A 27156-nucleotide genomic window follows, 5' to 3' on the forward strand; every position below is an offset into this window, starting at 1 on the left:
GTAAAGGGTACCAACCCACCAGCCTCCACTGTCAGGTCACCTTTCACTCTCAGCCAAATGTCTAATAATCTGAATCATACCGACGCCCAGAAACGCAGCGTTTCTCAAGCTTATAAACTTAACTTTTGTGTACACATTTAGGGGGGAAAAAACCCCAACAACAAACATAGCTTCTTCCCTTCCCGTCCGGATCCCCAGCAAGCGAACGGGAGGGGCCTGTTCCCCGCCGTGAGGGGCCGGCCGCCGGCGGGGCAGCGCCTCCCCCGCGCCTGCAGGGGGCGCTAACGGGGAGGGAAAGGCGGGGGCGGGCGGTGAGGGCGGCGCGCGTGCGCGGGGCGGGGCGGGGCTCGCGCTCTCCCTGGTAACGAGCACCGCGCGCGCGGGGCCGCGCCCTGCCCGGGCCGCCGCCGCCGCCCTCCCCCCCCCCCCTCCCGTCCCCATCCCCTCACAGCCCCTCACCGCCGCCATGCAGGGAGAGGACGCCCGGTACCTCAAGAGGTAACCGGGGAGGATGGGCACGAGGGGCGGCGGTTCGTGCTGGGGGGATGAACGGGGTGGGGTGGGGGGGGGGAAGTGGCGGTGGTTGAGGCGCGGCAGCCTGTGGCGAGGGATGGAGTGTGTCAGGTTGTGGGGTGCGAGGCGCAGGTGTTGCGGGGTGTTTGCAGCGGGTGGGTGGGGGAGTATAGGGGAGCTGAGGGTGGGGTGGAGTGTGAGGCTGAGGTTGTAGTGAGGACTGGCTCGGGGATGGATGGGAGATTATAGTTGGGGAGGTGACAATGGAGAGTGTTTTGGGAGGGGTGATGATGAGGTAGGTGGAGGTATGGCGCGTGACTGCTTTGGAAGCTGGCTGGAGGCTGTGGTGTGCTGGGTGAGATGGGTCAGCGGTGTGGGAATGGCAGATTTGTTTAGGCAGTCCCCCCCTCAGCCTGCGCCGGTCTGTTGGGAAGAAGGTTTGGATGAGGACTGGGAGGGTTAAAGATGAGTGAAGGTTACAAAGGCAGAGAGGTGGGGTGGGTGCTGCTGGAGAGAAGGAGGGGTTTGGGGGGTGGCTGTGGTGGCATTTTATGGTGTGCTTGGGTCGAGGCACTGAGGTGACAGCAGGTTGAGAGGAGAACAGGTGCTATTAGGAGATGAGTGGAGAGGATCATTGTGTATTAGGTGCAGGTGCCTGCTCTGGGCATCAGGGATGGGATAAAAGACAGTATGGCTGGGTTCAAGGAGCAGCTGGGAGTATGGCATGGCAGATTGGGCAGGACAAGTGATGTGATTGGAAGAGGTAAGTGTGGGGTATAAAGTGTATGATCTGGATTTGGTGTTGCAGGTGTGATGAATGAATGGTGCCTTTTGTCTGTCTGTCTGTCAGCAAGACCAGTCAGCATAAAGAATAGGGCCTGAGCTGGCAGCTCTTGGATCTCTGTCAGTTGTTTCAGAGCAAAAGTGAATCAATCCCAAAAGATGCCAGGTCATCCAGGCCTCTGTTCAGGTGTCATGTGTGGACAATGTCACTTCCTCCTATCGTGCTGGTGATTTTTATCCATCCTGTCTTGAATCCTAAAGAGTTCCTGCTCTTGTTTTTAACTTCCTTTCCATTTATTAGTATTTGCAGAATTTCCTGTTTAGACTGTCTAGGTTTTGGTTTTTCTCTACTTATATGCCACATATGAGGCTCCATAGCCAGAATCAATGCAGGGAAAAAAAACCCTCTTGATAATCTGTGAACATCAGTTCTGTCATAGCAATGCCATGATGGGTAAAAATCAAATGCCACCCTTAATTAAATCAACAGCTGTAACTTTAGAGCAGCGCCTGCTTTTTTTTAGCCTTACCTGTTCAGTTTGTGCCATCTTATGTGATTTTGTTTTGTAGTCATCCCTGCAACAGGTGTAGTTGTCTCTCTTTTTTGGGAGCACAAACCCAAAACTGCTTGCTGTGCTGTTTAACGTGGCCAGGCTGGTGTGCAGGTCTGGTACTCCTCTGCTCCCTGTTTCCCTTTGTCACCCTGCATGGGCACTCCCCCTCCCACCAAGTCTGACTTGCTGGGATTTGTTATTGGATTTTCAGCCTTAGCCACGTGTGGTTTGTGCCACTTTTCATTAGGATAGTTTGCTTTTGCTTTTTCCCTCTAAAGGAATTAGTTAATAAAGGATATTAACATTCCAGCTTTGGTTATGTGAGCTCAGCTTGCAGCTTTTGTCTGTAGGAAAGGCCTTCCTCTTTAAACCTTGAACTGAACTGGGTTCTTGTTGACAAAGCAAGCAGTGAAGTGAAAGGACAGGCTGATGTGCATGAGAGCTCCCCAGTCCATTGCTGCTTCTACTCATTATAATATTTGCAGTTCCAAATGTTTTATGACATGATTTACAGACTCAGGGTGTGTAGAAAATCAGTAAACATGTTTGGGGATATCAGGGAGAGGAGGGGATTTTTTTCTGTAAATGAAGATTTACCTTGTGATGCTGATAATCTGAATGCAGTGTTTTCCAAATGAAAAACAACTTCAGTGGCTGAGAAGTACATTTTAGCTTAGGTAGGATCCTTTCACCAGGTAGGCTTTTCAGAGAGGGAACTTGCCTGTGTATTGATCAGTGACTTCATTAGCTCAGAAATAGCTCAGGCAGAGAGGCTGTTGGTCAGTGTGAGAGGGCAGAAAATCTCTGCAGCTCTAAGTTCTTCAGTTTACCCATCTATCCCTCTGAAGGAAAAAATTAAATATGCAAAGTCCTAAAACTGTCCTAAGCTAAGGCTCTCCTGGTTGCTAAGCTCATCAGTGGTTTACTGTTGCCAAAAGGAGGACGTTCCACTCCTTCTTTTCCCTGATGAGGAATAGGAAGTGTTGTTCCTTTTCTATAGAGCACTTCAGTTCTGTTACACAGTGAAAAACTTCCTCTTCAAAACATGGAGAGTTTTCTCTTGGATTGCTGGGATTGACTGTGACAGGGATTGATGAGCTCTCATGTTGAACTCCAAGGCGACTGCCAGGAGCAGGGGAAACATGGGAAGATCTAATCCTTTGGGCAATGATGAGCTATTAGTCCAGTTTTATTCTTGTAAAACTTTACCAAACTGTTCTCTACCCATCCTTTATTTTATATCTGTAAATATTACTAAGCTGTCACTAACCAGAGCTTTGACTGTCAGGAGAACTGAGTGTTTGCAGTTGGCATCTTCTGATAGATCTCAATGTAGGAGAAATATATTTGGAAGTGGGGAGTGAGAGCTGGATTCTTTTGAAGTAGGTTGGCCATAAGCTTTCTGTCCTGAAACACTGGACCTTGTGAGAACAGACTGTAATGAAACACCAGCTGCAAGGTACTGTTAAAGGGGAACAAGCCCAAGTCTCTTCAAAACATCTCAAGTCATATAGGGAGTTTTGCTATGCTTTCATGGAAAATGTTACTCTCCAGCACTAGGGAGATATTTTGGTTTGCTCTGTGTAGCTTCATGTCCTTGCAAGGCTGGTAGTTGAGCTGGGCTCTGTTTCCCACGGCAGACCTTTCTGTGGTTTGTGGTGTTTTTTGGGCAGCTCTATCTCAAGACAAAGGTATTTTTTGCAGCTGTACCTGCAGAAGGAGGAGTGGACACCAGAGTAGCTGGGTAGATGGAGACACATTTCAAACATTTCCTGCTGATGATGGTTACAGCACAGGCTGCATCTGGATTTGCTGACATTTCCAGCTTTATGAGGTTGAAGTCATTTTTTCCTGATCTAATTGACCCAATGCCATGGCTACCTGCTGTCTCCTAGATGCTGATATGACTACTGGTGATGCCACTTGTAATTGTCTTTATGGACGTGATCTGTGTAAACACCTGAACACCCAACAAAAAACCCACTCCACATCCCAAAAGCTAAACCCACGTATTGGAGGTGGTTTTAATTTGCAGTGTTTGGCAGCCTGGTTTATGGCATGACTGTACATACTCAGTTGGCAGTACCAAGTAGAAAAGGGACAAGCGTCACCTTTACCAATAAATAAAAATGGGTCACTGTGTTCTCTGGACGTGGTTGTGCCGCTGCTTGAAAACAGAAATAAGGTGTGTCTTCATCCATCTGAGCCTTTCCTCAGGAGCCTTGAATCTGCATGGACAAAGAATTGTTGGCCCAAAGGAGGAGAGAGCAGGACAGGCCCTTTTGGCACTGGCATACACCAGAGTGCTTCCCTGGAGAATACTTCTCCCAAGGATCTGTAGCTGTAGAAAAGCAGGTAGACATGATTTATATCTTGATGGCAGCTGTTGGTTTTTGTAATCCCTCAAGCCTGGCAGCAGGCACAATGAGGTGAAGAACAGTAGCAAAGAGGTTTGTGTTTCAAGAGAGAATAGTTAAATTGAAATACAAATTATTTGTAATTCAGTCTCAGAGAGCTGTAACTACTAGGAGTTAGCCAAGAGAATGACAAAAAAATTCTATTTGTAGAGGACTGCACTAAGTAAAAGCCATTAGACAAAGATTTGTCAATACTGACAAGGTAATGGGGAATCAGCTGGGAAATTCACCTGCTTGGTGAAATGCATCTTTTTACTCATTGTGGTGATGTGGAACAGGATTGCTTTGATTTCTTTCCTTATTTCTGTGAGTAAGGCTCCAGTGACTTGGATATTTGTGTACTACAGGTAGTAGCCAAGAATATGCCACCAGCACCAGGCTTTGGTACAGCTGTGTGGGATGGAATATGGTGTGGAAAGAGAGCACTGCTTGGGTTTAGGGTCTGCATAGCAGCTACCTGATTTCTGCTCTGGTGTGTTTTCTGAGCTTCTCATTTAATAATTTTTTTCCCTTTATAACAGGAAGGTAAAAGGAGGTAACATAGATGTGCATCCATCTGAGAAAGCCCTCATTGTCCATTATGAAGTGGAAGCAACGATTCTGGGAGAGCTGGGAGACCCCATGCTGGGGGAACGCAAGGAATGTCAGAAAATGTAAGGTCATAGCAAGCTCTGATATTTTATTTCAATTTTCATAGATTCAATAACTCAGAGTACCACCTACCTCTGAGAAATTGTAGTTCATAATCTTTGTGGAACTTAGTGCTGGACTAGCTGGGGGTTCAAAGCCAGGAAATAACACGTGCCTGGGAAGGTTAACATCTGAAACACACGTTGTAAATTGCTTTTCAGCCATGTCCTTTAAGGTGTTTTGTAAAGGAAAATGATGGCTTCTGTTTTACATGATGGGTAGTTGAGGCAGAGAAAAGTGATTGCTTCCTGTGCAAATGGTAGTTCATGTTGGAGCAAGAAGTACCCTTGAACCTCCTGAGAGCCTTGTGCTCCAGCTGTTGGCTCTCCTGTTGTTTTGATCTGCCCAGCCGCTGAAATCACTGCTGTATCTGCATTTCACTTTTGCCTGGTTAATTTCTTTCAAGACCATTAAAATATTCCCCACTGGAAAAGCTGAGAGAACTATCATAACTTCATTTTTCAAGCTGCAAGGTTGGATCTATTCTAGGGGGATTTTATCGCTGTACTGATTTCTTTTTGAAAATTTGAACTGAAGTGGCTGCCTGTGTGAGTGCATGCTAGAAGAATAATAGGGGAAAAAAGGAAGGATAATCCTTAAGCTGTCTCCAATTTTCGAAGATCTCAGAAGCATACTTCTGTCATCAGATGAATCAACATAATTTGCATCTGCAAGATGGTGGAATTCCTTTTTTTTCCAGCCTGTTGTTAATTCCCACAGAGATTTCTTCCTACTCATTGCTTGTGGACCTGGCTGCAGATCTGCCAGAGCTGTGGGGGACTCCTGGCACTGCAAAAGAATCTTTCTGTGCAGACAACACCCAGAACTGTCTCTCATTTGGGACTTTTTTGTCTGCAATACTCCTTTGTGGTCCTGTGCACTTTTTATGGGGTATATCCAAATCAATTACTGTCTTTTGTATCTAAGATGGCTGTGAGGGATCTGTTCATACAGCTGCCTTTAATGTTGCTGCTTGTCAGCTCATGAACAGTTACGCTCCACCAAATCTGTTTGACAGTTGCTTGCCATTTGGAGTTCAGAGGCACCACTTTGACATGAAAGGCACAGGCACTGGGTGTATCAGGATCATTTCTGCTTTGAGAAATTCTTGACTGTATAAACATAATCAAAGGACTGAAGATAAAAAAATTTCAAAGCTGAAAAGAGACTTCTCTGTGTTGCAGAATTCGGCTGAAGAGTCTTAATGCAAACACAGACATTGGTTCCCTGGCTCGAAAGGTAGTTGAAGAATGCAAGCTCATTCACCCCTCCAAGCTTGGAGAAGTAGAGCAGCTGCTGTACTACCTGCAGAACCGCAGAGATTCCTCAGCAGGAAAAGGTAAAAAATACAGGAATAAAGGAGGTTGGGACTGGGGGGCCTCAGCCTTGAGCAAGTACTGAGGTGTTCCTAGCTGAGAGCCCAGTGTGCCTGATGTACCAGTTCTCTGGGGATGGTCACAGTAGGACACATGTATCTTTTATCACCCTTGGAAGCAATTATGTTCTTGAAGCGAGGAAATGACCTTTTTGATAACCAAATTTATTTTATTATTTGGTTACATTTAGTATTGATGCTTCTTACTGGCTGCCTTGTGCATTAGCAGGACTTCAGAGGTACAGATTTGGCTGTTGGGTGCAGCCTCATCATGTTGAATCTGCACTTACAGTGACATCAGACGTCTCTAAGAGGATCTTCCTAGAAAGACCTCTGCCATCACCTCTTGCAAGGGTACAGAGTGTGCCTAGGCTCAGTTTGGGCTGTGTGTAAAGCTGGAGAGTTTCAGAGCCTGACAAGCTTTGCTCCAGTGTAGCTGACAGACTGGTGTATTTCTCTCATCTTGTCATCTAAAGTTCCTGGCCTCTTGGTGCTCCTATTTATGTCTTAATAAAGTTTAAGTTCACCTTCTGCTCAGAGGACAGTTGAATATTTAATATTAGATTCTACATTACCTTGATGTTATCAATGTTTCTTGCAACCATGAAATGGTAAGGTTTGTTCTCAAGCTGGATTCCTAGTGAGACAAATATAAAATTAAGATTTATGTTATATATGGGGTTTGATTGTAGGAGCTTTGCATGTCTGACTCACTTTCACTCTGCATTTCTGTGTCTTGGTGTGTCACAGGGCACAAGCAGAATCAAAGCTGCTGGTGTCTCACTGTGGGAGGGAGTGTTGTTACTCTGGGCTTGCTCCAAGGTTTATTACCCTCTATCTCCTCACCTGATAGGGCTATCACTGATCAATTAGACTGAGTTGTCAAAAGGCAGCTGAGGGTTTGTTTTACTCCCTGGGACTGTTGGGGTTCAGAAACCTGTGTTAGTTTGGCAGGTCAGCTGGACACAAAAGGACTTTGACCTTGATTTAACTGTAGTGTTCATTATGAGAACATAATAACAGAATATGTGTTTGGTCTGTGTTGATGTGTAACTTAACTGCACTCATGTCTTTTTCTTTGTAGAAAAGAAAGAGAAAACCAGCAAGCCAAAAGATCCACCTCCATTTGAAGGAACAGAGGTAAGTATTGGTGTTAAAAGAGAAATGCAAACCCCGTTTATTACTTCAGTAAGCAGTTACAAAAGCGGGGAGGGGAGAGGAAATGCTGAATTCTTGTGGTATTTTTGCTTCTTGTTTTTTAAACAAAGAACTTGGTTTGGAAATACTGCACAATGGAAAAAAATTATCTCCAAAAAGGGTAAAATATTTGACTTGCATACTTACCCCTCAAAGTATAGCACACAGCAGGACAGCCAGTGAGGGCTGGAACATCAGACAGGACACAGAGTCGTGTCTGAGCATCCTTTGATTTTTAGGAATTCTGTCTCCTCAGATTTCCTGATGTTCATGGGCAGTCGTTTCTGCATGTGTTGGGGTTTTTTAACTTGTGCTTTATTTTTGCCTAAGATCTGTACTCAGAAATTGAGTGCCCTTTGGTGTGACAACTCAATAACTGGTTTTGAATTGCTGGTGTTGAATTGCTGTGTCTCTCAGTGAAGCCCTTGCTTCTGACTGCTTTCAGATTGATGAAGTTGCCAATATCAATGACATGGATGAGTACATTGAATTACTGTATGAGGACATTCCTGACAAGGTGCGTGGCTCTGCCCTCATCCTGCAGCTGGCCAGGAATCCTGATAATTTGGAAGAGCTGCTTATAAATGGTAATTTTAAAACCCAATGCTAATTTCTCTTGATGTGCTGTTCATTTGTATCCAGGAAAAAAGTAGTTCACCTTTAGTTTGGGATTGTCTTTAGTTTGCTAGGCTCTATTTCTCTGTATATAATAAGGTGGCCATCAAAGCTCTGTTGGGTCTCTCTGAAAATGGATGCTGCTCAGACTGGTCTTAGGTGAGCCTAATACTGAAATCTTTCTGGCGTCTAGAGGCTTCAGCTACTTTTTCCTGATGCTAGTTATTTTGATGCTAAATTAACTTCAGCTGGCATTAGTGCTGGAGATGGGAATGTATTCTTGTATTCTGTAGATCAGGAAACTTGCCTTGAAAAGGAGATTTGCAAGCTGACACGAGTTAATTTTTTGATTTTCTTTCCTTGCCCTTTTTGTCTCTTTTGCTGAGCCCTTATACCTTCATGTATTGATGACTTCAGTATGTGCCCATCTTGCAGTGTCACCACAGAAGATGGGATGGGAATGGTGAGCCATGAAATAATGGCTTTTCCCTAAGAGTTGTTCGAAATATTTAGTGCTTCATGTTCCCATTTGCTGCTTTTTGTGATCGAGGAGTATGGTGTAACATGAAGAGAGACTAGCTAGGGGAATGTGACTGGAAAAGTGAAATTAAGTAAGACAAGGAGAAACCAAATTATTAAATAATGTGAAGTAGGTGAAGGGGGAGAAATAAATGGAAAGATGGATGAGAAGTACTGTCTGTCCAGACAGAATTTAAAGGGAATTTGAAAGTGAAAATGGTAGTGTTTTAGGCAGGGGACACAATGTAGTATGGAACATAGAGCTGGCAGAGGCCACAAGATCTGAAGGTTAGTGGTAGTTTTGAGATGACTTCAGTGTTTGGTTGCACTTTCCTTCCATGTTGCTGCCTCTTGGGGTTCGTGACAGGCTGAGCACCCAGGGTACTGCCTCCAAACAGAACTCATGAGCAGTGCTGCCTGTTAAAGTGAGATACCTGTGAGAGAGTTCCACGAGAAAACTGATCGATGTAGAATAAGGTGTATTCAAATTCTGAGGCTCACAAGCTAAAAAGGAGGAACTCAAAAAGTGGATGCTTCTCTAAATCTTGTTTCACTTCAGAAACTGCCCTGGGTGCATTGGCTAGAGTGCTGAGGGAAGACTGGAAACAAAGCATTGAACTGGCTACCAATATAATTTACATTTTCTTCTGCTTTTCAAGGTGAGTCCCTGGATTTAGCAACATAAAGAATGTAGCTCTGCTTAGTGGCTTTTCATTTGTTTATTGCTCTGTGCTACAAAACTTCACTGAAATAGGAAAAACAGACAGAAACACCTTTGTGCCTCAGTTTTATCACATAACAAAAAGAACTCTCATGGTGAGGAAGTTTGTAAGAGAGCTGGGAAGAAGCTAGTAAAGATTGTGACTCATGGCTTTGTGTCAGAAATGAAAGGTGGCTGAGCTGCCACCTCTAATTTCCATCTGCACGCCTACAGGGAAGAAACTATGTTCAAAACTGAAGTGAGCACTTGCTCTTATTTAGCTATGCCAGTGTTTCTGCATACCCTTCCTAGAAATAATTCAAGCAGAAATTGCATTTTCCTTGATTTTAAGTCTCTATTCTATTTCTGGTGAGGAGAGAGTGCTCTGAAGCATTTGCAGTATGGATGGCAGGGCTGAGGGGAAAACCTTTTCCTTTATGCATGAAAATTGGAATGTATTTTTGTTTTGATCTGGCACAACAAACTATTCCTTATCTTTCTATAAGTTGAGAAAATGCTCATGATTTCAGGGATTCTTCTTGTTTTGAAATAATTTTCCAGTAGGAAAGTGCTTTAATGGGGCAAACTGTAAATACCTTTTTTAATATTTGACGTGGTGCAGTGTTGCTACCATAGATGTCAAAGTAGATATGGAGTTGTTGGCATTTATTCCTCACAAGTATTATTTCTTCAATGTAGTTTCTCTCAATTTCATGGGATAATCACACATTACAAAATTGGAGCTCTGTGTATGAATATCATAGACCATGAACTGAAGAGACATGAGCTTTGGCAGGAAGAACTTGCTAAAAAGAAGAAAGCTGATATCCTTTTGATGTTCTGGCATAGCCTAATGGCTTCTGACTTGTCTTGATGAGTGTTGTTGGGTTACACAAGATGAGTGCACAGCACCTTCTGTAAAAGCAGTAGAATTTACCAGAAAGTGCAAAATATAATTGCAGATATTAGAAAGACCAAGAATGAAGATTTTGGGATGTGGAAGAGGTTAAACTGAAGCTATTAAAGCAACACAAGAAAAAAAAAAGTTGTATTTTATCAGCAGTATGTCTTAGACTACCTGTGCTGCTTAGGGTGTAAAATATTGTGGCCTAGAAGGAGAGAACAGGAGAGAACAGTCATGGCCTGGATTGCAGATGTAGCAGGCTGGTGCTGAGGGAGAGTCTTGACACTCTTGGGTATTCCATAGATCCCTTGCTTTTCCCTGGTGATTGAGGAACACTTAAGAGGACAATTGTCACCTAACCTGTACCACTTTTCTTTGAACTCCTTAACTTCTCTAATTCACTTGATGAAGATCCTGAAAATCAAACCCTGAAAAAGGACTATGAGAAAACTTACAAGAAATACAAAGGGCTGGTTGTCAAGCAGGAGCAGCTGCTTAGAGGTACCAAATCCAAATAGCAAATTATTTTGTTGTTGGTAAATGTGGCTGAGGGATCCTGTGGGATTCTTGTCATAACCATGATGTCTTAAACATCCTGAATGTGTGGATGAGTATGGAAGAGTGTTGCCAAAGAATAGGGGAAAGACAAGTATTTAATCAGATTGTTTGACACTATTAATAATTTTAAAAGCCATTTGTCAGAAGAAGAGCAAAAGTGATCCACTCTTCTTTGCTCATGATGTTGGTTTAGGAGGAGTTGGGTATTTGCAATTTTTTAAAATTTGCCTAATTTAGCTTGTATCTGATTCTTTGAATATTTCATTGATTCATTCTATCTCAGTTCTTGTACTAAATACACTCCATGTTAGATTGAAATTATCCGAGTGGCAAACCTTTCCTGAGAGGGGCTTTTTACTGGTTTGTTGAAATGGAAATTAAAAAAAATACAAACCACACAACATAAAAAGCTTCTAGTTACCATAATTCTAATTTTTTTTTCAGAGCCACAATTAGAATTAATCTTAATACTTTTTAAAGAGACAAAAAAAAGGCATTGACTGGCAATTTCCTTCAAAATGTATTGAAAAGGGAGCAAAATGCTTCTGAAAGTCTTGTCTTCAGCTCTTCAAGTGTTAATAGAGACTTGTTTAGCTGTGTTGGGTATGATCTGTTGGTGTGATTTGTGTTGACCTTTGTCAGTTGCAATTTACCTGCTCCTAAACCTGGCTGAGGATACTCGCATTGAGCTGAAGATGAGGAACAAGAACATTGTTCACATGTTGGTGAAAGCCCTGGACCGGGATAATTTTGAGCTGCTTATCCTCGTTGTAACCTTCCTGAAGAAACTCAGCATTTTCATGGAGAACAAAAATGATATGGTGAGGCTTGTAGCACTCTGCTGAATGCTGGAAAGGTTGGAGTTCTGAAAACTTTGTGGTTAGAGGGAAGAGGGAAACATCTCTGTTTTCGCACTGAGTATCTCTAGCACTGATTGTCCTATTTTGTTACAAGTAAAATGACTGCAAGAAAGGCACAACATCCAGTCATAACCGACTGCAAACAGTTTTGAGGAAATCCCAAGCAGAGAATCTAATGCAAATATGATCCACAAAATTCCAGATTTTGAATTCAGCACCTCAGAGTCTTGTTATATCACTTGTGGTGATGTCCATGACTCTGCCCCTAGACTATATATACCCTTGGAACCACATGTTATTGTTTCTGCCATGTATTGACTTGGTAAAAGAGATATTTATTCTTCTGGAGCTTGCTGGACTAGTTTTCTTATTTCAGTGTCAGTTTGGTTCCTTCCTGCTGCCAGTAGCTCCTAAGAATTGTAGGCAGTTATTCTTCATTAGCTTTTTTTTTTCTTTTTAATGAAGTCTTACACTTCTGAAATTGTAGCATAATTTGTTTTGTGACTTCAAACTCTGCCCAAGAGCCTCCTTTACTGATAGATTAATACATGCTTGATTTCACCTTTGTGCCTCTCTTACAATATATTGGAAAAGAAAATGTATCATTTTCATCTAAGAGGTAATCTGAGATGAAAAGGTCTGTGTAAAAGCAGTAGTGAATTAACTGGACCTTTGCATGCATGTGCACTGAATAATGCAGACAAGAAGTATCTCCCTTATTTATATATGGGATTTAGTTAGGAAAATAAGAATTAGCTCTCCACCCACTGATTTGCTGGCACACTTTCCTCATTCCTTCTGATTTACTGGAAAGATAAACAAAGTTGTTGAATCAATTTTATTTCAGAGTGTTCTAACAGTTTTGAAAATGTTGGTGTGCTTCAGGTCAACTGTCTGAGCATTCCTTACTGATAATAATGATGATGCTTTTTTCTCCATGGTATTATTAAGGAAAGCTACCAGTGAAGGAGAAGGTGTTCTGATATTTGTATTGGGCAGTATTACAAAACTGTCAAAAGCAAAATGAACCAAGATTAGTTGTGCAGCACCTGATTCTGAGTACAATTGAATAATCCATGTGTATTTATAGCACATCCTTTCCTTGGCTGTTCCAGGGCCATGTGAAATTCAAAGCAGTGAGGTAGAAGTTCTTGCTATCTGATTGTTTCTGATCAAAGCTGCCCAGGCAGTTGTTTGATTATTGCACTGTGCTGTGTGAGGAGAGCTGTAGTTTCTTTTCTTAGTGTTCATTTAGTGTCTATTTATAACCAGACTAGTAATGTACATGGAGAAGTCTGAAGACTGCCAAGTAATTTTATGTGCCTCCTTCTGGCCAAAGAAGGATCTGGGAAACAAAAAAAAAAAAAAGAATGCATTTAAAAGATTGTGTCAAATAAAAGCTCAGAAATGTTGCTTAAAACATGATAAAAACTTTCTGAAGTCTTGCCAGTTCAGATGTGTTTTCTGGCTGGTAAAGTGAACATGATCTCAGGAACTGATACCACTTCTCAGTTTCTGGATTCCACTTTTTAATTTGAAAGTGATACATGTTTCAAGATGACTTTCATGCTTTTATTAAATTGACATGTAGGATGGCATGCCTCTTCTGAGAGCACATGCACACTTCTGGCTAGGGGTTCATTTGAAATTCATAATGAAAGGTCTCAAATTCTTTTTGGATGCCAATTTTCTGTCTTTCTTGGTTGGGTCTATCTTTGACTCCCCTGGCAGTTGCTGCAGGATTGCATGTGTTAAAGTTTAAATGAGTTTGCTCACCCCGGTCTAGTTTTGCAGGTGATGTCTTTACCACATTCCTGCAGTATTCCAAATGTGAGGAATGTTTCCAAGACATATGAACTTGTTGGTTCAAAGCCTTTTTTAATCAATGTTTCCCAGTAAGCCTATCTAGAGGACTTCAACCACAAAGGCATAAGTGAAACTGCTTCAGATAAAACTGCATTAACAGTCACTGTTATGGCTACAAATTGGGTATTGAAGCCAGAGTAAGTTTGGATGGATTATGGTTTTGGTTTTTTTTCCCCTTGAAATACAGGTTGAAATGGATATTGTTGAAAAACTTGTGAAAATGGTACCGTGTGAGCATGAAGACCTGCTGAATATCACTCTTCGACTCTTGCTGAATCTCTCCTTTGACACAGGCCTGAGAAGTAAAATGGTCCATGTTGGTTTGCTTCCCAAACTCACTGCACTCCTGGGTAGGTCTTCCTTTGGTCTAACACAGACATTTCAGTGAAGCTGTTTGCATCATGGTAGGATGTATCTGAAAGTTGCTGTGTCACTTTTGTTTTTGCCACTTCCTCACCACTCCCAGCTTCTTGGCATTCACATCGTCTTCTCACACACAGGTTTCCAGTAGATTTACTTCTAGGGTCTCTTGAACTGTAGAATGAATCTTCCAGTCTTTAAAAATTACTTCAGTAGCTACCTGAAAACCACATGAGCTGACACATGAGCGATGTTTGTAATTCTGGGGGAGCACCTAGGAAAAATAGTCAGCAATTTCACAGGGCCTAGCTGATGTAGGTACAAACTAAATATATAAATATTTATTTCTTTTTAGTGAAGCTTGGTATACCTTCTTGCACTTGTAACTTGTCCAGACAGATCAGAAACCTCCCAATTTTGTTAGTTTTCAATCTGGGCAGTACTGATTTCTAGACTTGCAGCTTGACAGTCTTGTGTTAAGATCATGTAAGTACCTCAGTTACAAGTGAAACTTTTTGTTGTCTTGAGGGGAGAGCCATGGAAACAATAAGAAGTTTGGAAAAAGCAAAGGATTGTTCTATTTGATCACTGTTGTATGCTGGAGTTCTGAGGGACTTCTATTGCTTTTTGTGTGTTCTTTGGCTGATACTACCTGGAGGCTGCTCTGGTTGATACACTAAAGGTTTAGCACCTTTTGTCTCTAAGGATTGCTGAGTGGGAGTAGAGGATCTTGTCTGTGGGAATCACTGATGCAAGACATTGCTAAAGTCTTCTGAAATCTGTTGGCTTTGGGATGTGCTTTGGGATACTGACTGGAGGAAGGGCAATGCAGTGGTGAATCTCAGCTGTGAAGTCTCTTAGGGTTGTTTTTCTCCTCAGTTCTACTTCAACCTCAACACAGCCTTATTGCTGTTTAGTGACCACCATAAAAACTTAGAGTGCTTTGGAAGCCTTAATCCTGTTGGTGATTATTCTGTTACAGCTACCTGGTACAGCCTGAAATGCCTCCCATCCTTTTGTGCTTTCTGTCCCACAACCATGTTTGCACTGGTCTGAGCTAGGATGATGAAAATTGGCATTGGAAAGCCCTTTTCTTTATCTTTTTATCCTCAAGACAATGTTATTTGGTAGTAAAGTGAACTGAGAAATGGAAGCTGATGGGAAAATATTTCCTCTTGTTTGAGAGAGGATCTGGTTAGTTAGTTTGGTTCAGCTTGGGTTGTAAGCTTTTTGGAGCAGGAACTTATCCCTTTTGTTCATACAGCAGATAATGCTGTGGTCTGAGAGGGGCTTCTGGGGATTTGTCACCCCAGGCAATGGCAAGACACAAATCACTGAAGTCCCTGCTCCCAGAAGTTCTCCATTTAATATTAATTAGAGTCAGACTGAACTCACCAGTTAAATATCTGCTTCCTAGTGTCTGTTTGTAACATGGAGAGGAGAATTGCTTTTCAAATGCCATTCTCTTAGAGTTGTAACCAGGCCTGTGTGAAGGCTGTTTTGCTCAGAACTGGTTGCTAATATTGGAGTCTGTTCCTCAAGTGACTGTTAGGGTAATTACTGCTGGTACTTCCAGAATATTCAGTGTGTTTCTTTTCTCATCTAGGATGTATTCAACCATTCTTTCCCTTTTTTGAAATTTTAATTTTTCGTAGATGCATATGCTGTTTGTTCTTGCTTCTCCCCATAGAATTGGTTGATACTTACTTTTGATGTGCTAAAAATTCTATTACTTGCTTCTTTAAGCCATCACTAGGGTTTGTGAGACTTTTCTTGGTATGGTGATTCAAACAATTCTCAAATGCATCCCTTGCCATATCCTGTCTAAGAGAAGTCTGCAATCTGAATACTAAAACAGCCATGTGCCAGATGCCCCAATTATACAGGTTCTTTGGGTATTAAACACACATTATTCAAGTCAGTACCCTTCAGTTTACATTTGCAGGTCATCTCCAAGTGCTAACACAGCACAACAGCTGTTGACAAGTCCTTGTACAACTCTTAATGCCAAGAGGTCAAGTGTGCTGACTCAACCTCCTGAAATTTAGCATTTATGCATGCTGGGCCTCTGAGTCTTTAGCACTGGGTTTGAGATGGGTACAAATTAAGTGTAATAGGTGTTTAAGGGGGGAGTTGAGATTGCAAAGAATTAAAGGATTTGTTAGGGAGGGGTTTAGGGCTGAGCATGTCTGCAGTTCTGGAAGATGCACTACTTTCCCAAGGGTCGGTTAATTGCTTGGGAGCAAGAAGGCTCTAAATGGAGGTAGAGGCTGAAGCAGTGAGGATGAACTGGCTCCAACTGAGCTCTCAGGAGAGGAATAAGTATGCCATGGATGTAATGGAGAAGAAACATCTTTATTTCCATCACACTCCAGAGTGTTGAGGCTGCTGTTGAAAGCATGAACATGAGAAACTCTGCTTAAGTCTTGGTTTCCATTTTAATTAGCTTTTTCTTTTTAGTAGTGCCAATGCCTGCTTCTCCATGTAGCTATGCCAGTCAGCACCACTAGCTTCTCTTCACAAGTCTCAAGTATTGTGTATGACAAAGCTCCTCTTGCTCCCTGCAGGCACCCAAATTAATCAGCCGCAGCTGATCTTTGTTAGGCTGTGACTCTCAAAGAGCTGTGTGCAGCTGAGGGGAGTTTGGCCTCAGACTTGAGATCTGAAGCTGGAGCAGAGCTGTGGAGGCCTGTAAGATGCAGTCTGCTATACTCAGCTTTTTCCATACATAGGGTGGTTAGGAGCTATGAAAAGAGATTTTGTTCCTTTGTGTGACTTCCATCCTTTAAGAAGACCTTTTAAATGTTGAATCACCAGGGCCCTGCAGAGATTGTTTTTTGCAGTGTGGCTTTGTTTTAATACTTAGAAATTACATTTGGAGTGATCTTTCCTTTCTGTGCCAATATATGTTAAGTGTGACTTCAGTTGCCTAAGGTGAGAATTCATGTGAATTCACCAAGTGGTTTAAACTAGATATTTGCCTGAAATGTGGAAAACATAGGTTCAGTGTCTTCCAGTCATCCCCTTGGAAAGAGAGACCAAAGCAACCTGCTACACACTACTCCATGGAGGTTTCCTTCACTCTTAGAGTGCTCTCATTGTGCTTAGCATGGCAGAATTCAAGGGAAGTGGAGCCCAGGAGTGACTTGCTCCAATTATGGTAGAGTTTGGAAAGGGGGAAACATAGAGCTGAACTTCAAAACAGGATACAAATCTGTTTTCTTGATTCCTGGAAATGTTCTTCAGTTGTTGGACATAAGGGAAATGTTACCCTTTTTCATAATTCTTCCCCTGGATGTGTGATTGGCTCCTAAAGTAAATGCCCTGGCAGCAAACAGAAGAAAATACTCAAGGAAAAATAAAACCCCCTTACTTTTTGTTTGGACCAAATCCACTTTGTTTTTCAGTTAAGTGGCCAAATTGAATACAAAATTTTTAGCACAGCTCTCTTAAATATAGGCACAGCTTTTGATGCATAGTCTTCTAATAAGGGTGCTATTTTGTGCTGACTCTGAGTTGTTTCTTAGCCTTTGTGAAATGAGGCAAATAGTCCCCATTTGCTATGAGAACAGCAGGCAGTTTGTACAGCAGAGCCAGCTGAGTGCTGCTGTGGGGGTTAAGGCAGCCTGAAAAGCTCATGGTGGAGCCCTGTTGAGAAGCAGCTCCTGGCAGCATCCCTGTGTGCTGGGCAGTGCTGGCATTTCTGGTTTCTCCCATCAGTGAGATTTCCCTCTCCAAGGATGCAAATTACAGGGAATGCTGCAAAAGCTGTTACAGTGGGAAGGAACTGTGTTGCTGCTCAAAGAGTAAAAGGAGTAGGTCTGACTCTGTGCAGGGAACAGGTATCTTTTTGGTGATGTGTGTGTTCATTTTCCAGAGCTGCTAGACAGTTCTTAGGTGTAATCAATACTTATTGTCTTGAAATGCCATTTTGTTTTCATTCACTCCAGTGCAAGCCGTGCTGAAAGAATAAAACCCCCTTATGCTTGGAAGTCAGACTTAAGTATCTCTTCTATTGCTTGCAATTACTATCTGCTTTTAAAAATTGAAGGTTGTACACAGATACTGGTGAGCTGAAAAGTTGGTGGGTCACAAAACAGGATTGATTGCAAATCAGGCCTAAAGGGAACATGGAGTGCAGAAGGGTTGTGCATACAGCTGTGCAAGTGCCACACAGTGCCAAGGTAGTCAATCTCAAATAGATTTTAGGTGGTGAGGAACATCCTGGGTTATGTTTTCCAGCACAGATTACAGTGGCTGAAAGCACTTTGGCTTTGTGGGGATTTGTGTTTCAGCCAAGCAGATGAGCGTTTGTTACACCGCACTCTGAAATCCAGCGTGGGCAGCCCCAGGTAGCAACAGGATGGTTTTGCCAGTCACAGGTTGTGCCCAGCCTCTCTGCCTTATTAATGTCAGCATCCTGACATGATGTCCTTAGTTTCCTTAATATAAGCATAATGAGAAGCAGTAGCCACCTAATTTTAGATAAAAATTCTTGGGCTGTGGAAACTCCAAAGTAAGTCAGGCTTCTCTGTCTTGTTCATTTAAGCTGGAGAAGCCAGAGCAGGGAGTAGCACTGACAGTCACATTTAGTCCTCAGTGAAGAGCCTGTCTTCACTGGATTCATTGATAGAATCTTTTCTGGGAACTGCTGTAATTCCTCTGATATTTTTCCATTCTTTACAAGTTGAGTTTAATGAGCAATCAAAGAATTGCCAAACAGTTGTATGTTGGGCTTCTTAACAATCAAGGCTTGATATGGTATGCAGCCAAGCTGGATTATAAGGTGACTGCTGTTTAAAAAGCCAAGTAGTACTTTGCTCTCTAATTAACGGAGTGCTGTGGGTTTTTAATGCTCTATTCCTTTTATGAAAGTTTCTTTTAAGAAGGCTTAAAGTAGATGTGCTCTCTTTATGAGTTCACTTGGCCTTTTTGTAATGAACTTATTATGGAGCTTCACACATCTGTTGAAAAATGGAGCTTCTTATAGGCTACTGCAGTGTTTTTTCTGACTTTAATAGGCCTCGTTTATCCTATAAAGAAACATACATTTTCTTACCTGATCAAGTGAGCAAACAATGAGGGTCAGATGTGGCAAAGACCCTAACAAAAAGCACATGTCCAGCCATCAGGGTGAGGTAAAGTCATATCGGGATTGCTTGAAGTTATTAATGGCAGTAAAATTTATGCTTCCTCCTGTTTTCCCAATTAAATTGAGAAACCTTTTTTTCCTAAGGTGGCTCTGCAGCAGCTGGTTCCAATACTACTTGTGTGAATATTGCCTGGGGTGTCTCCATTCCTTTATAGTAAAGGCTGGCTGAAGCACATTAAGTAACAGTTCAACTACAGGGACCAGTCTGTTGGAAAGCAGCAATTATTAAGGGATTTATTTTAATGGTAGCTTTTTTATCATTTGTGGTGAGTATGGCCAAGGCTTAAAAACAAAAAACAAACAAAAAAGAACCCTGACACAAAAAAACCTCACAAACCAAAAACAGCTCTTGGCATTAATTTTCAAAATCCTTATTAGAAGTGCAGATAGACCTAAGCATGTCTGAGTGATATAAGGAGTGGGGGTGCATAATGTGTCTTAGCACTTAAATTTAGATACTTTGAATGTGGATATAGACAGCAAACTTTAAAGAAGAATGTATTTCTCATTTTGAGAAATACAGAACTGAGTGTAGAAACTCATCACTATCAGGTGAGTGAAAGCTCCTTGCTGTGGTGTGCTGGTCACGAGTGCATGTGTGACTTTACCTGTGTTATTGGCTTTTTGAGTAAAGAGGTTAACTTCAGTGGAACATAAGAAACTACCTTCATGTTGTTGACTGAAAATAAAAATGCTCATGGCAGCAAGGATAGGAGTGGAGAGATGGCAGCAATCTAAAGATGAGGGAGCTGAGTTGTTGGAAATTCATTGAACTCACGAATGGAAAGGATCCCCTGAGCCAGTATTTCTGTTGTGGAGCTTACAAGATGTGACTGATTAATTCAATGATTTTAATGATTTCTTAGCTTATTGCAAGAGCAAATTAATATTTAACAGTAAAAAGTAAATCTTCTGCTGAGCTCTTGACATCTGAAAGCTTTACAGAGCTTAACTTGGATGCCTGAAGCATGACAGAACACAGCTAGTTCTGGTTTCTTGGATAAATCTCCCTAAAGAAGGGGTGGGGCACTTCTGCTAATCTTCCTGATCTGTGGTAACATCATCATGAAGAGGGCCAGGGTGGAAGAGAGGAGCACCTTTCCCAGAGCTGTTGTGAAACCTGCAGGCAGAGGGGCACCCTCAAAGCATCATGTGGAACAATTTTGCTATTGGAGTAGTCCTAGAGCTCCTGAGGATTTTACAAGTTCACATGTAAGGGAGAAGCTTATACTCTGCTTTCCTTCAAGACTTGTGGAAGCATCTTAACTCACAAGTTTGTTCCTTACTTAAAAGTTTCTCAAATGCTTGTTGCAGTCCAAGAAACCAACTGTAGTTCCCCGTGTCTGCAGTTGGTGAGGTGAGAAATGCTTTGTCAGTTGATAATATTCTCTTCAAACCCTTTTAAATGGCTGCTTGAAGAGTATGGAATTAAATTCTTGCTATCTGGAAGACTCAAAAGCTCAACCACTATTTAACTCCACTTTTTGGGCTTAGTAGGTTTGAACCTCAGCTTTGTACTTCAGCATCTTCAAGACGGGTAAAACCAGTTTCCATTTCAGAGTGGTGAATCATCCCTTTCTCAAGGCAGGAGAACCCATCCTGCATTGGGTTTGTTCCTCCTCCAAGCAGGAGCATGTCGGAATCCAGCTGCACCATCCATTCAGAGAAGCACAGAAAACCTCCAGCTATTTCCTTTCCCTCTGAATGCCAAACTAGATTAGAAGGGTGTATTTAGCTCTAAAAAGTCTCGATATTTTCTAGAAATTTTAATCAGAGCAGTTGATGTACTTGAATGAAATCATAGTGCAGGTGTGGCAAAAATTATGCATGTCCTGTACATTTCTATTTAATCTACATAGCATGGTGGAGACTTCTTCTAGAGGAAGATCTTTGCTTAGATTTTTTTCCTCTTACTTTGGAAGTGTGTGTTTGACTCAGACTGAGAACCTGTTCGGTTTTCTAGCTTTTGGTAATAACAACAGTCCTTAACTCTTTTTTTCTATCTCTTGTTTTCTTTCTTGGTCATAGCCTAACCCAAAACATAATACTTCTGTGGAGGAAAGAGAAGCAGCTTTACCTTCTTCTTTCAGGGATAATCCTATTGCCTCTTGATTTCTCTCTAATTTGAATTTTTAGTTGATTTCTTTCTGCTTTGTGAGGTATATGGGATATTGCAACTAAGCAGCTTCTGTGTGAAGTAGTGAATTCAAGTATGATTGGTTATAGCCCATCCTAAGGATAAAAAATGGGGTATGTTTTGCCTCAGAAAAGGACACACTTAATTACAGCAGTGTGTTAATTACCAGTCTCTCTGAGTCCTACACTGAGGTGCTTACTGAATGTTTTTCAGTCTGTCTGGCATGGAGTTTCAAGCAAAGAAATGGAGTGTGAGGTTCCAGACATGCAGCTTCTTTTTTTTTTTTTTTTTTTGTGCTGCAACATTAAATAACTCAAATTAGTCAGTTTTTAGTCCTTTAGGAAACTAAAGTTCTTTCTTTTTTTCCTAGGGAAAAACGTTGTAACCAGGTTTCAGATGTGGCATGTACTGAGTTCTTTGGGTGAAGGGGAAAAAAACCCCAAAAAACAAAACCCCAAACTCAACCATAGCAACACTGAGATTTTAAATTAGACTTCTGGTATGAAGCCAGTTTTAAATAACATAAAGGGGGCACAGGAGGGGTTATTAGTATGTAATTACTATCATAATGTTTTATTTACAATGTCTAGTCTCCTTGAGTCTGAGCAGATTTGAAAATTCTTTCAGTTTCTCTTGAAAAAATAAACTGATATAGCCAATATGATTTATATTTACATATGTAAATCAAACCAATATGTGTCTAGAGCACACATGGACTAACTCAGTCCAACTGCTTCAGAGCTGGTTGTGAGGAATGATATGGGATAGAGGTAAGTGGAGATACTTTTCTATCATTTTTTTTCCTAAAATCCCTGCTAATTATGATACATTTGAATAAACTCTTGATTAATCTGTTTTTTGACATTAGGGTGAGACAGGGATAGATCTGATATTCAGTTTGTGGCATTCCTACTAATCTAGATTTCTTACTTGCCTAATTCTGGAGCAAATCATGTTAGGGTGTTAGAGTTTGAAAGTGAAATAAAGATTCACTCTGCTGTTTTAACAGGTATTTATCTTCATTTGTGTTCTGGTTTTGATTTAGTGTAGTCCATGTTTTGCACATGGGTGGGATAGGGCATATCTAATGTGGAGACATTGATTATTGCATTAGAAGTGATGGCTGCTTTATTTACTGATTGTGTTATATTTGAATAATTTAGTCCATAATTTATATTCTCCTCTTTACTTTAGTATTTGAAAGCTGAATGCTGCTGCTGAGACTGGCAATGCAATTTTACAGCTTTAGGGTTTTTCTTTTTGTCATGGAGCTAATGGAAGATTTTTTATTTTAAGCTTACAAAGTCAACCAAAATGTAGGACTTGATCTTGTGATCAAGAAATCATATTTTTTTCTTTAGCCTCTGCTACTAATACTATTTAGATCTTTACCATAGTAAGAACTAAACATGGAATACAGGCATAGGTCCCCAGAACTGGCACATGGCTTCTTATTAATGTTCAAAGGCTAAAAATCTGAAGCCATTTTGAAGTCAGAACCCATCATGTATTTATTTCCCTCTCTAATTTGCAGAAAACTAGTTGTGAAAACAGCCCCAGGGATCTGATATTTTTCCATCCCATCTGCTCCAGCTGAACTACAGCTGCAAAAAAAAAAAAAAATCTTAAGTATTGTTTCTATAAACTGTTGAGTGTATTTTATAACACAATAATTCCCACAAAATCAGTAACTGCAGTTAATGACTGGTTTGTTAAGGCATTAACTGCACTCAGCTGGGAATGACCAATTTCTCAGGAATGGCTGTATAAGAACTAAGGCTAATTCAGTTACACTTTCAAATAATTGTTTGGTTAATTAATGGTAGATTCTTGTGGAAATCCTATCAAAGTGCTTGTGACCCCCACATTTAATATCCAATGAGTTCATTATGATTCATGTTTTATTATAAATACCAGAAGAATCCATAATGACTAGGCCATTATTTTCCAGGGCTGCCCTTAGTGCTTTAGGCCATTTGGCTATTCCACCTTCAGTCATAAAAAGCTTGATGCTCAAAACTTACCAGCATTTGTAGGCCACAATTTTCTGGCACCCCACCAAAACTTTGGTGATTTTTATGAATGCATTTGGCAGAGATCTGTTTTTTGGTTTTTTTTTTCCTCTTGCTTTTTCTAGTTAGGGCAATAATTGATCCTTACTCTACCCAGTCATAAGGAAGTCTTCCTTGCAATGTCTCTTTCAAGTGTGGCCTTCAGCAGTGGTCAAAAATAGCAGAAAAGGTATCACTTGGGTGCTTTGGAAATCTGCTTTCCAGCCAGCTGCTGGGCAGGGTTTGACATTTTTACAGCCAAGTCTTTATGCAATGCTTGACTCAGGGTTAATTAATTAGCATTCAGATGAGTTGAAAAGAATTAGAAAAAGGAAGCTTGGTACTGACATATTCAAGTAATAGTCAGCAGCTGCCAGTTGATGTTTTTGGAAGTGAAGTACCAATGTAAAAGGATGAGAACTGGCTTGGTAGGTATTTCAGAGTCTGTCATTCTTCCCCTTCTGTGTAACCTTCAGCCTGCAGGTGATGTTTGAGTTTAAAATGCTTCAGCTGCTGTGTCTGTCCTCTTCCAATCTTCAACCAGCTCCTTCTGCCTGGTCTCCAGTCAGCTTTCCTGCAGGCTGTGTGCTTCCCAAGTGAGCATGAGATGAACAGTTGTGTTAAATCATGTGCTTAGGAACAGCCACCTCCTCTTGATTTTCCTGCAGTGTTTTACTCTCTGTATCAGGAATTGTCTCTGTTTTGTGTGGGAACTTACAAAATCACAAGGTTCTGCTTTTCCTTCTTAAGTGCATCCATAGGGAAAGTAGAACAGTGAAACTTGCAGATATCAGCCTGAAATCTCTTCCTTTCTGGGAAATTAAAATGAAATTAACCTTAAAACACATGCACCATTAAATATCTAAAAGATGGGTTAGTGGCAGACACTTTACTTTCAGCTTTTGTTCTGTAGTTTACTTTTATCCACAAGTTAGTAGAATTCATTTGTTTCACTCACAATTGAAAAGTGCTTCCTTGCTGAGGCTGTGCAATGATTGTGACTTAAATGCTTTAAACCCTTCTCTGTTCTCCCTATTGACAAAAGGACAAGGCAATTCAGGGAAAATTGGTCAGGTAACTGCACAGCAAAGAGGAATTTAAATTCAGTTCTACTCTTGGAAACTATAACTGTCTTTGCCTTTTGTGTGTCATGAAATCTACTTTATGGAATGCACTTTTGGAGAATTATTTAAGTGCTGGTCATTAGAAAGCAACTCTTCAGGAGTTTGTTCAAATAAAATAAGTTTATTTGGATTCCATATATTCTTCACACCTTAGGTTGAGTATCTGAGTATTTTTGATTACTTTTGGTAGTTTTGAAATTGAGGTAGTGCTGTCATTTAGAACTGACACCCAAGGTGGTGTTCAGGCATCAGAAAGGTTATTGTGACCAGCTGGACCTTTGAAAAAAAAGGGGTTGGAAAATCATGCGGAGTTTCCTCTAAGAAAGAAAGCAGAAGGTCTTTGCTGTTGTATCAGCCTTTTATGATTGAAAATAAGCCACTAATATTGCCAAATACCAGGAAGCTGCTGAGCTTTCCAAATGTAAAACTGTACCTTCACTGATGCTTTATGTTAGCACAAATGAAACTCACAAAAATGAGGAAGAAAAAACCCACAAAGGACAGAGGTTAAGCAGTAACATTCAGCATCATTCTTGTTAATGGTCTGGCAGTTTATAGGTGCTGAAGGTCTGGTCTAACTTCATTCCAGTTTTTCTTGTTGGTGTTTTGGGGAGCTTTTCTCTCTTTTATACTGGCTTGCCTTCACACACAGTTTCCTGCCTTATCCAGCTAAGTGTAATTGTAAATTGAGTCTTGTGTTTAAGTCCTTAATACAGGCATGGAGTGTTAAGAGCAGTATTCTTTTTTCTTTAGACCTTTGAAATTTGGAGGAATAATTTCTTCTGTAAACTTCTAAATTTGTATAGAATGAACCTTTACCTGTATGTGTGGGAAGTTTTTTTTGTGAAATTATTGTTTTCCCAATGTTTCTGCAGGTGAATAGGTAGTAGGTAAGGTGACCAGTCACAGGAGAACACTAAAGAGAACACTCACTTCATTTTGTTTGCTGGTACCTTCTCTGCTTTTATTTTCCTAAGTATCAGAGTAGCTTTCACATTTGGGCATTTTCCTTCCTCCCACATTAAATGTGTGGAAAATTATGATACCAGTTATGTTTTTTCAAGCAGGTAAGACTAAAAAGATTTGAAAGTTCAGCTCGGATTTTAGGTTTTAATGTGGCTAAGAATACTTCACTCACTGCCAGTGGACTTTGATGGGTCTCTTTGGATAATTCAGTTTTGAAAAAGGCTCATTCTCAGGATAAAGGCATCATATCCTTGCTGCTCAAAGGAAATTGCAGCTCCCAGTGATGTATGCAGAAGGAAAATTTCTCTGTGTTGGTTGCTGTTTGAGGTCTATGTGCTTTGCCAAATTATTATACAGATATTTTCTGACTTAGTTTAAATAGAAGTGGGAGGTAGGGTATTGCTGGTGAGTTGTGTAAGAACTGTGAATGAATTTGGAGTTGGTGACCCTATTACATCCTGGTTTAACTAATGTACACGTTGAGATGAGGGTTTATCCCATATATAGCCAATATCCTGCTCGTGCAGGGCTAGAGGAGAACTTGATTATGCTCAGTGGGTTTCAGCAGTGAGTCAGAAGCAAATTTGTCTGTGTTGTTCTTAAACGTTTGTATGTTTGTGTCAGATGATTTTATAGAACCTTTCAGTTAAATACTTCACAGCCTACTCACATCAGCTGCTCCAGATTTCCTTGGGAGTCTTTCTCTTTGGTAAATATCACCATGAAAATATGCTGATGCAGTTTTTGATGTGTATGAAACACAAAAGGCATCAATGGGATAATATTATTGTATTATAGGAGAGTAAAACAACCAGTATGTGATTTGCTTGAAAGGCAGTGGATTCCTTCTACAACACCTCTTTGTGGTAGCTCTTATTTTTTGCTCTGCTGCTGGTGCATTCTTTATTAATTTCAACAGGAATATCCACTGCTAAATCTTAATTTGCTGCTGGAAACTATTTAAGCCTTTCTCTGGATGGCCAGTCATTATTAAGCATTCCTTTCACAAAATATACACCCTGCAAAGTGGGGTTAAGGAAGTGTTTTGAGGTGCTGGGAAGAGGAAGGAATATTTACCATTGCCCTGGTTCCCTCTTTGCACTAATATGTGGTTCATTTGGCTAGGCCAGGCCAGGACCCTGTCATTAACATGTCATTTCTGATTTAAATTTTCCCTCTATTAGCTAGGATTGTTCTGCTTTTCATTTTCCTCTTTTGAGTATTTAACAGCTAACAATTCTCAGAATAATTTTTTTTTCTCCTTCTAGGAAACGAAAATAACAAAAAAGTAGCGATTTGCATTCTGTATCACATCAGCATGGACGATTGCTTTAAATCGATGTTTGCATACACAGACTGTATCCCTCAGGTACGTGTTGAGCTGATCAAATCCATCTTCCCTGGTGCTCCGAGTGCCTCCCTCGCTCATGGCAGGGCTCGCACTGACACCCGCAGGTGACAAAGGGAACAGCCACGGTGCTGCTTGGCACCGAGGCACCTCCTGCTCCTCAGGCAGGGACTGTTCTTCGGGTTTTCTCAGTCCCCAGCAAAAGCAGAGGTGACCGATCTCTGTCACTGCTGCTGACACTTGAGCTGCACCAATGAACTGCTGAAATTACAGGTGACCCGGAGGATTCCTACAGAAGACTGGGAATGCTTGAGAGAGATTAAAGCTTGTGCAGAACAGCTCCTTAGGGAATGCAGTGGAAAGTATTTCCTTTTCAGTTTTAGAAGGCATTCTTGCCTGATCCCATTGGGTATCAAAATTTCAGTGTCTCCAGTATTGCAGGATATGAACTGGAAACCAGCCAAGGA

At 41.2% G+C, this 27156-nt stretch overlaps 1 protein-coding gene across 3 annotated transcripts in view; it reads left to right on the forward strand.

The window, feature by feature from the left end:
* The first annotated feature begins 396 nt into the window (after positions 1–396).
* Positions 397–27156, forward strand: part of KIFAP3 (kinesin associated protein 3) — a 65744-nt gene continuing 38984 nt past the window's right edge. For all 3 annotated transcript variants that reach the window (XM_084211529.1, XM_084211530.1, XM_084211531.1), the window contains exons 1-11: positions 397–498; positions 4789–4920; positions 6142–6296; positions 7417–7472; positions 7975–8116; positions 9223–9322; positions 10063–10187; positions 10670–10768; positions 11468–11646; positions 13739–13901; positions 26610–26710. In XM_084211529.1, coding sequence (XP_084067655.1) covers positions 467–498; positions 4789–4920; positions 6142–6296; positions 7417–7472; positions 7975–8116; positions 9223–9322; positions 10063–10187; positions 10670–10768; positions 11468–11646; positions 13739–13901; positions 26610–26710 — 1284 coding nt within the window. In that variant the 5' untranslated portion in view covers positions 397–466. The remainder of the gene's footprint in view (positions 499–4788; positions 4921–6141; positions 6297–7416; positions 7473–7974; positions 8117–9222; positions 9323–10062; positions 10188–10669; positions 10769–11467; positions 11647–13738; positions 13902–26609; positions 26711–27156) is intronic.

This window comes from Fringilla coelebs (genome assembly GCF_963513975.1).
Source record: "Fringilla coelebs genome assembly, chromosome: 9".
NCBI lineage: Eukaryota > Metazoa > Chordata > Aves > Passeriformes > Fringillidae > Fringilla > Fringilla coelebs.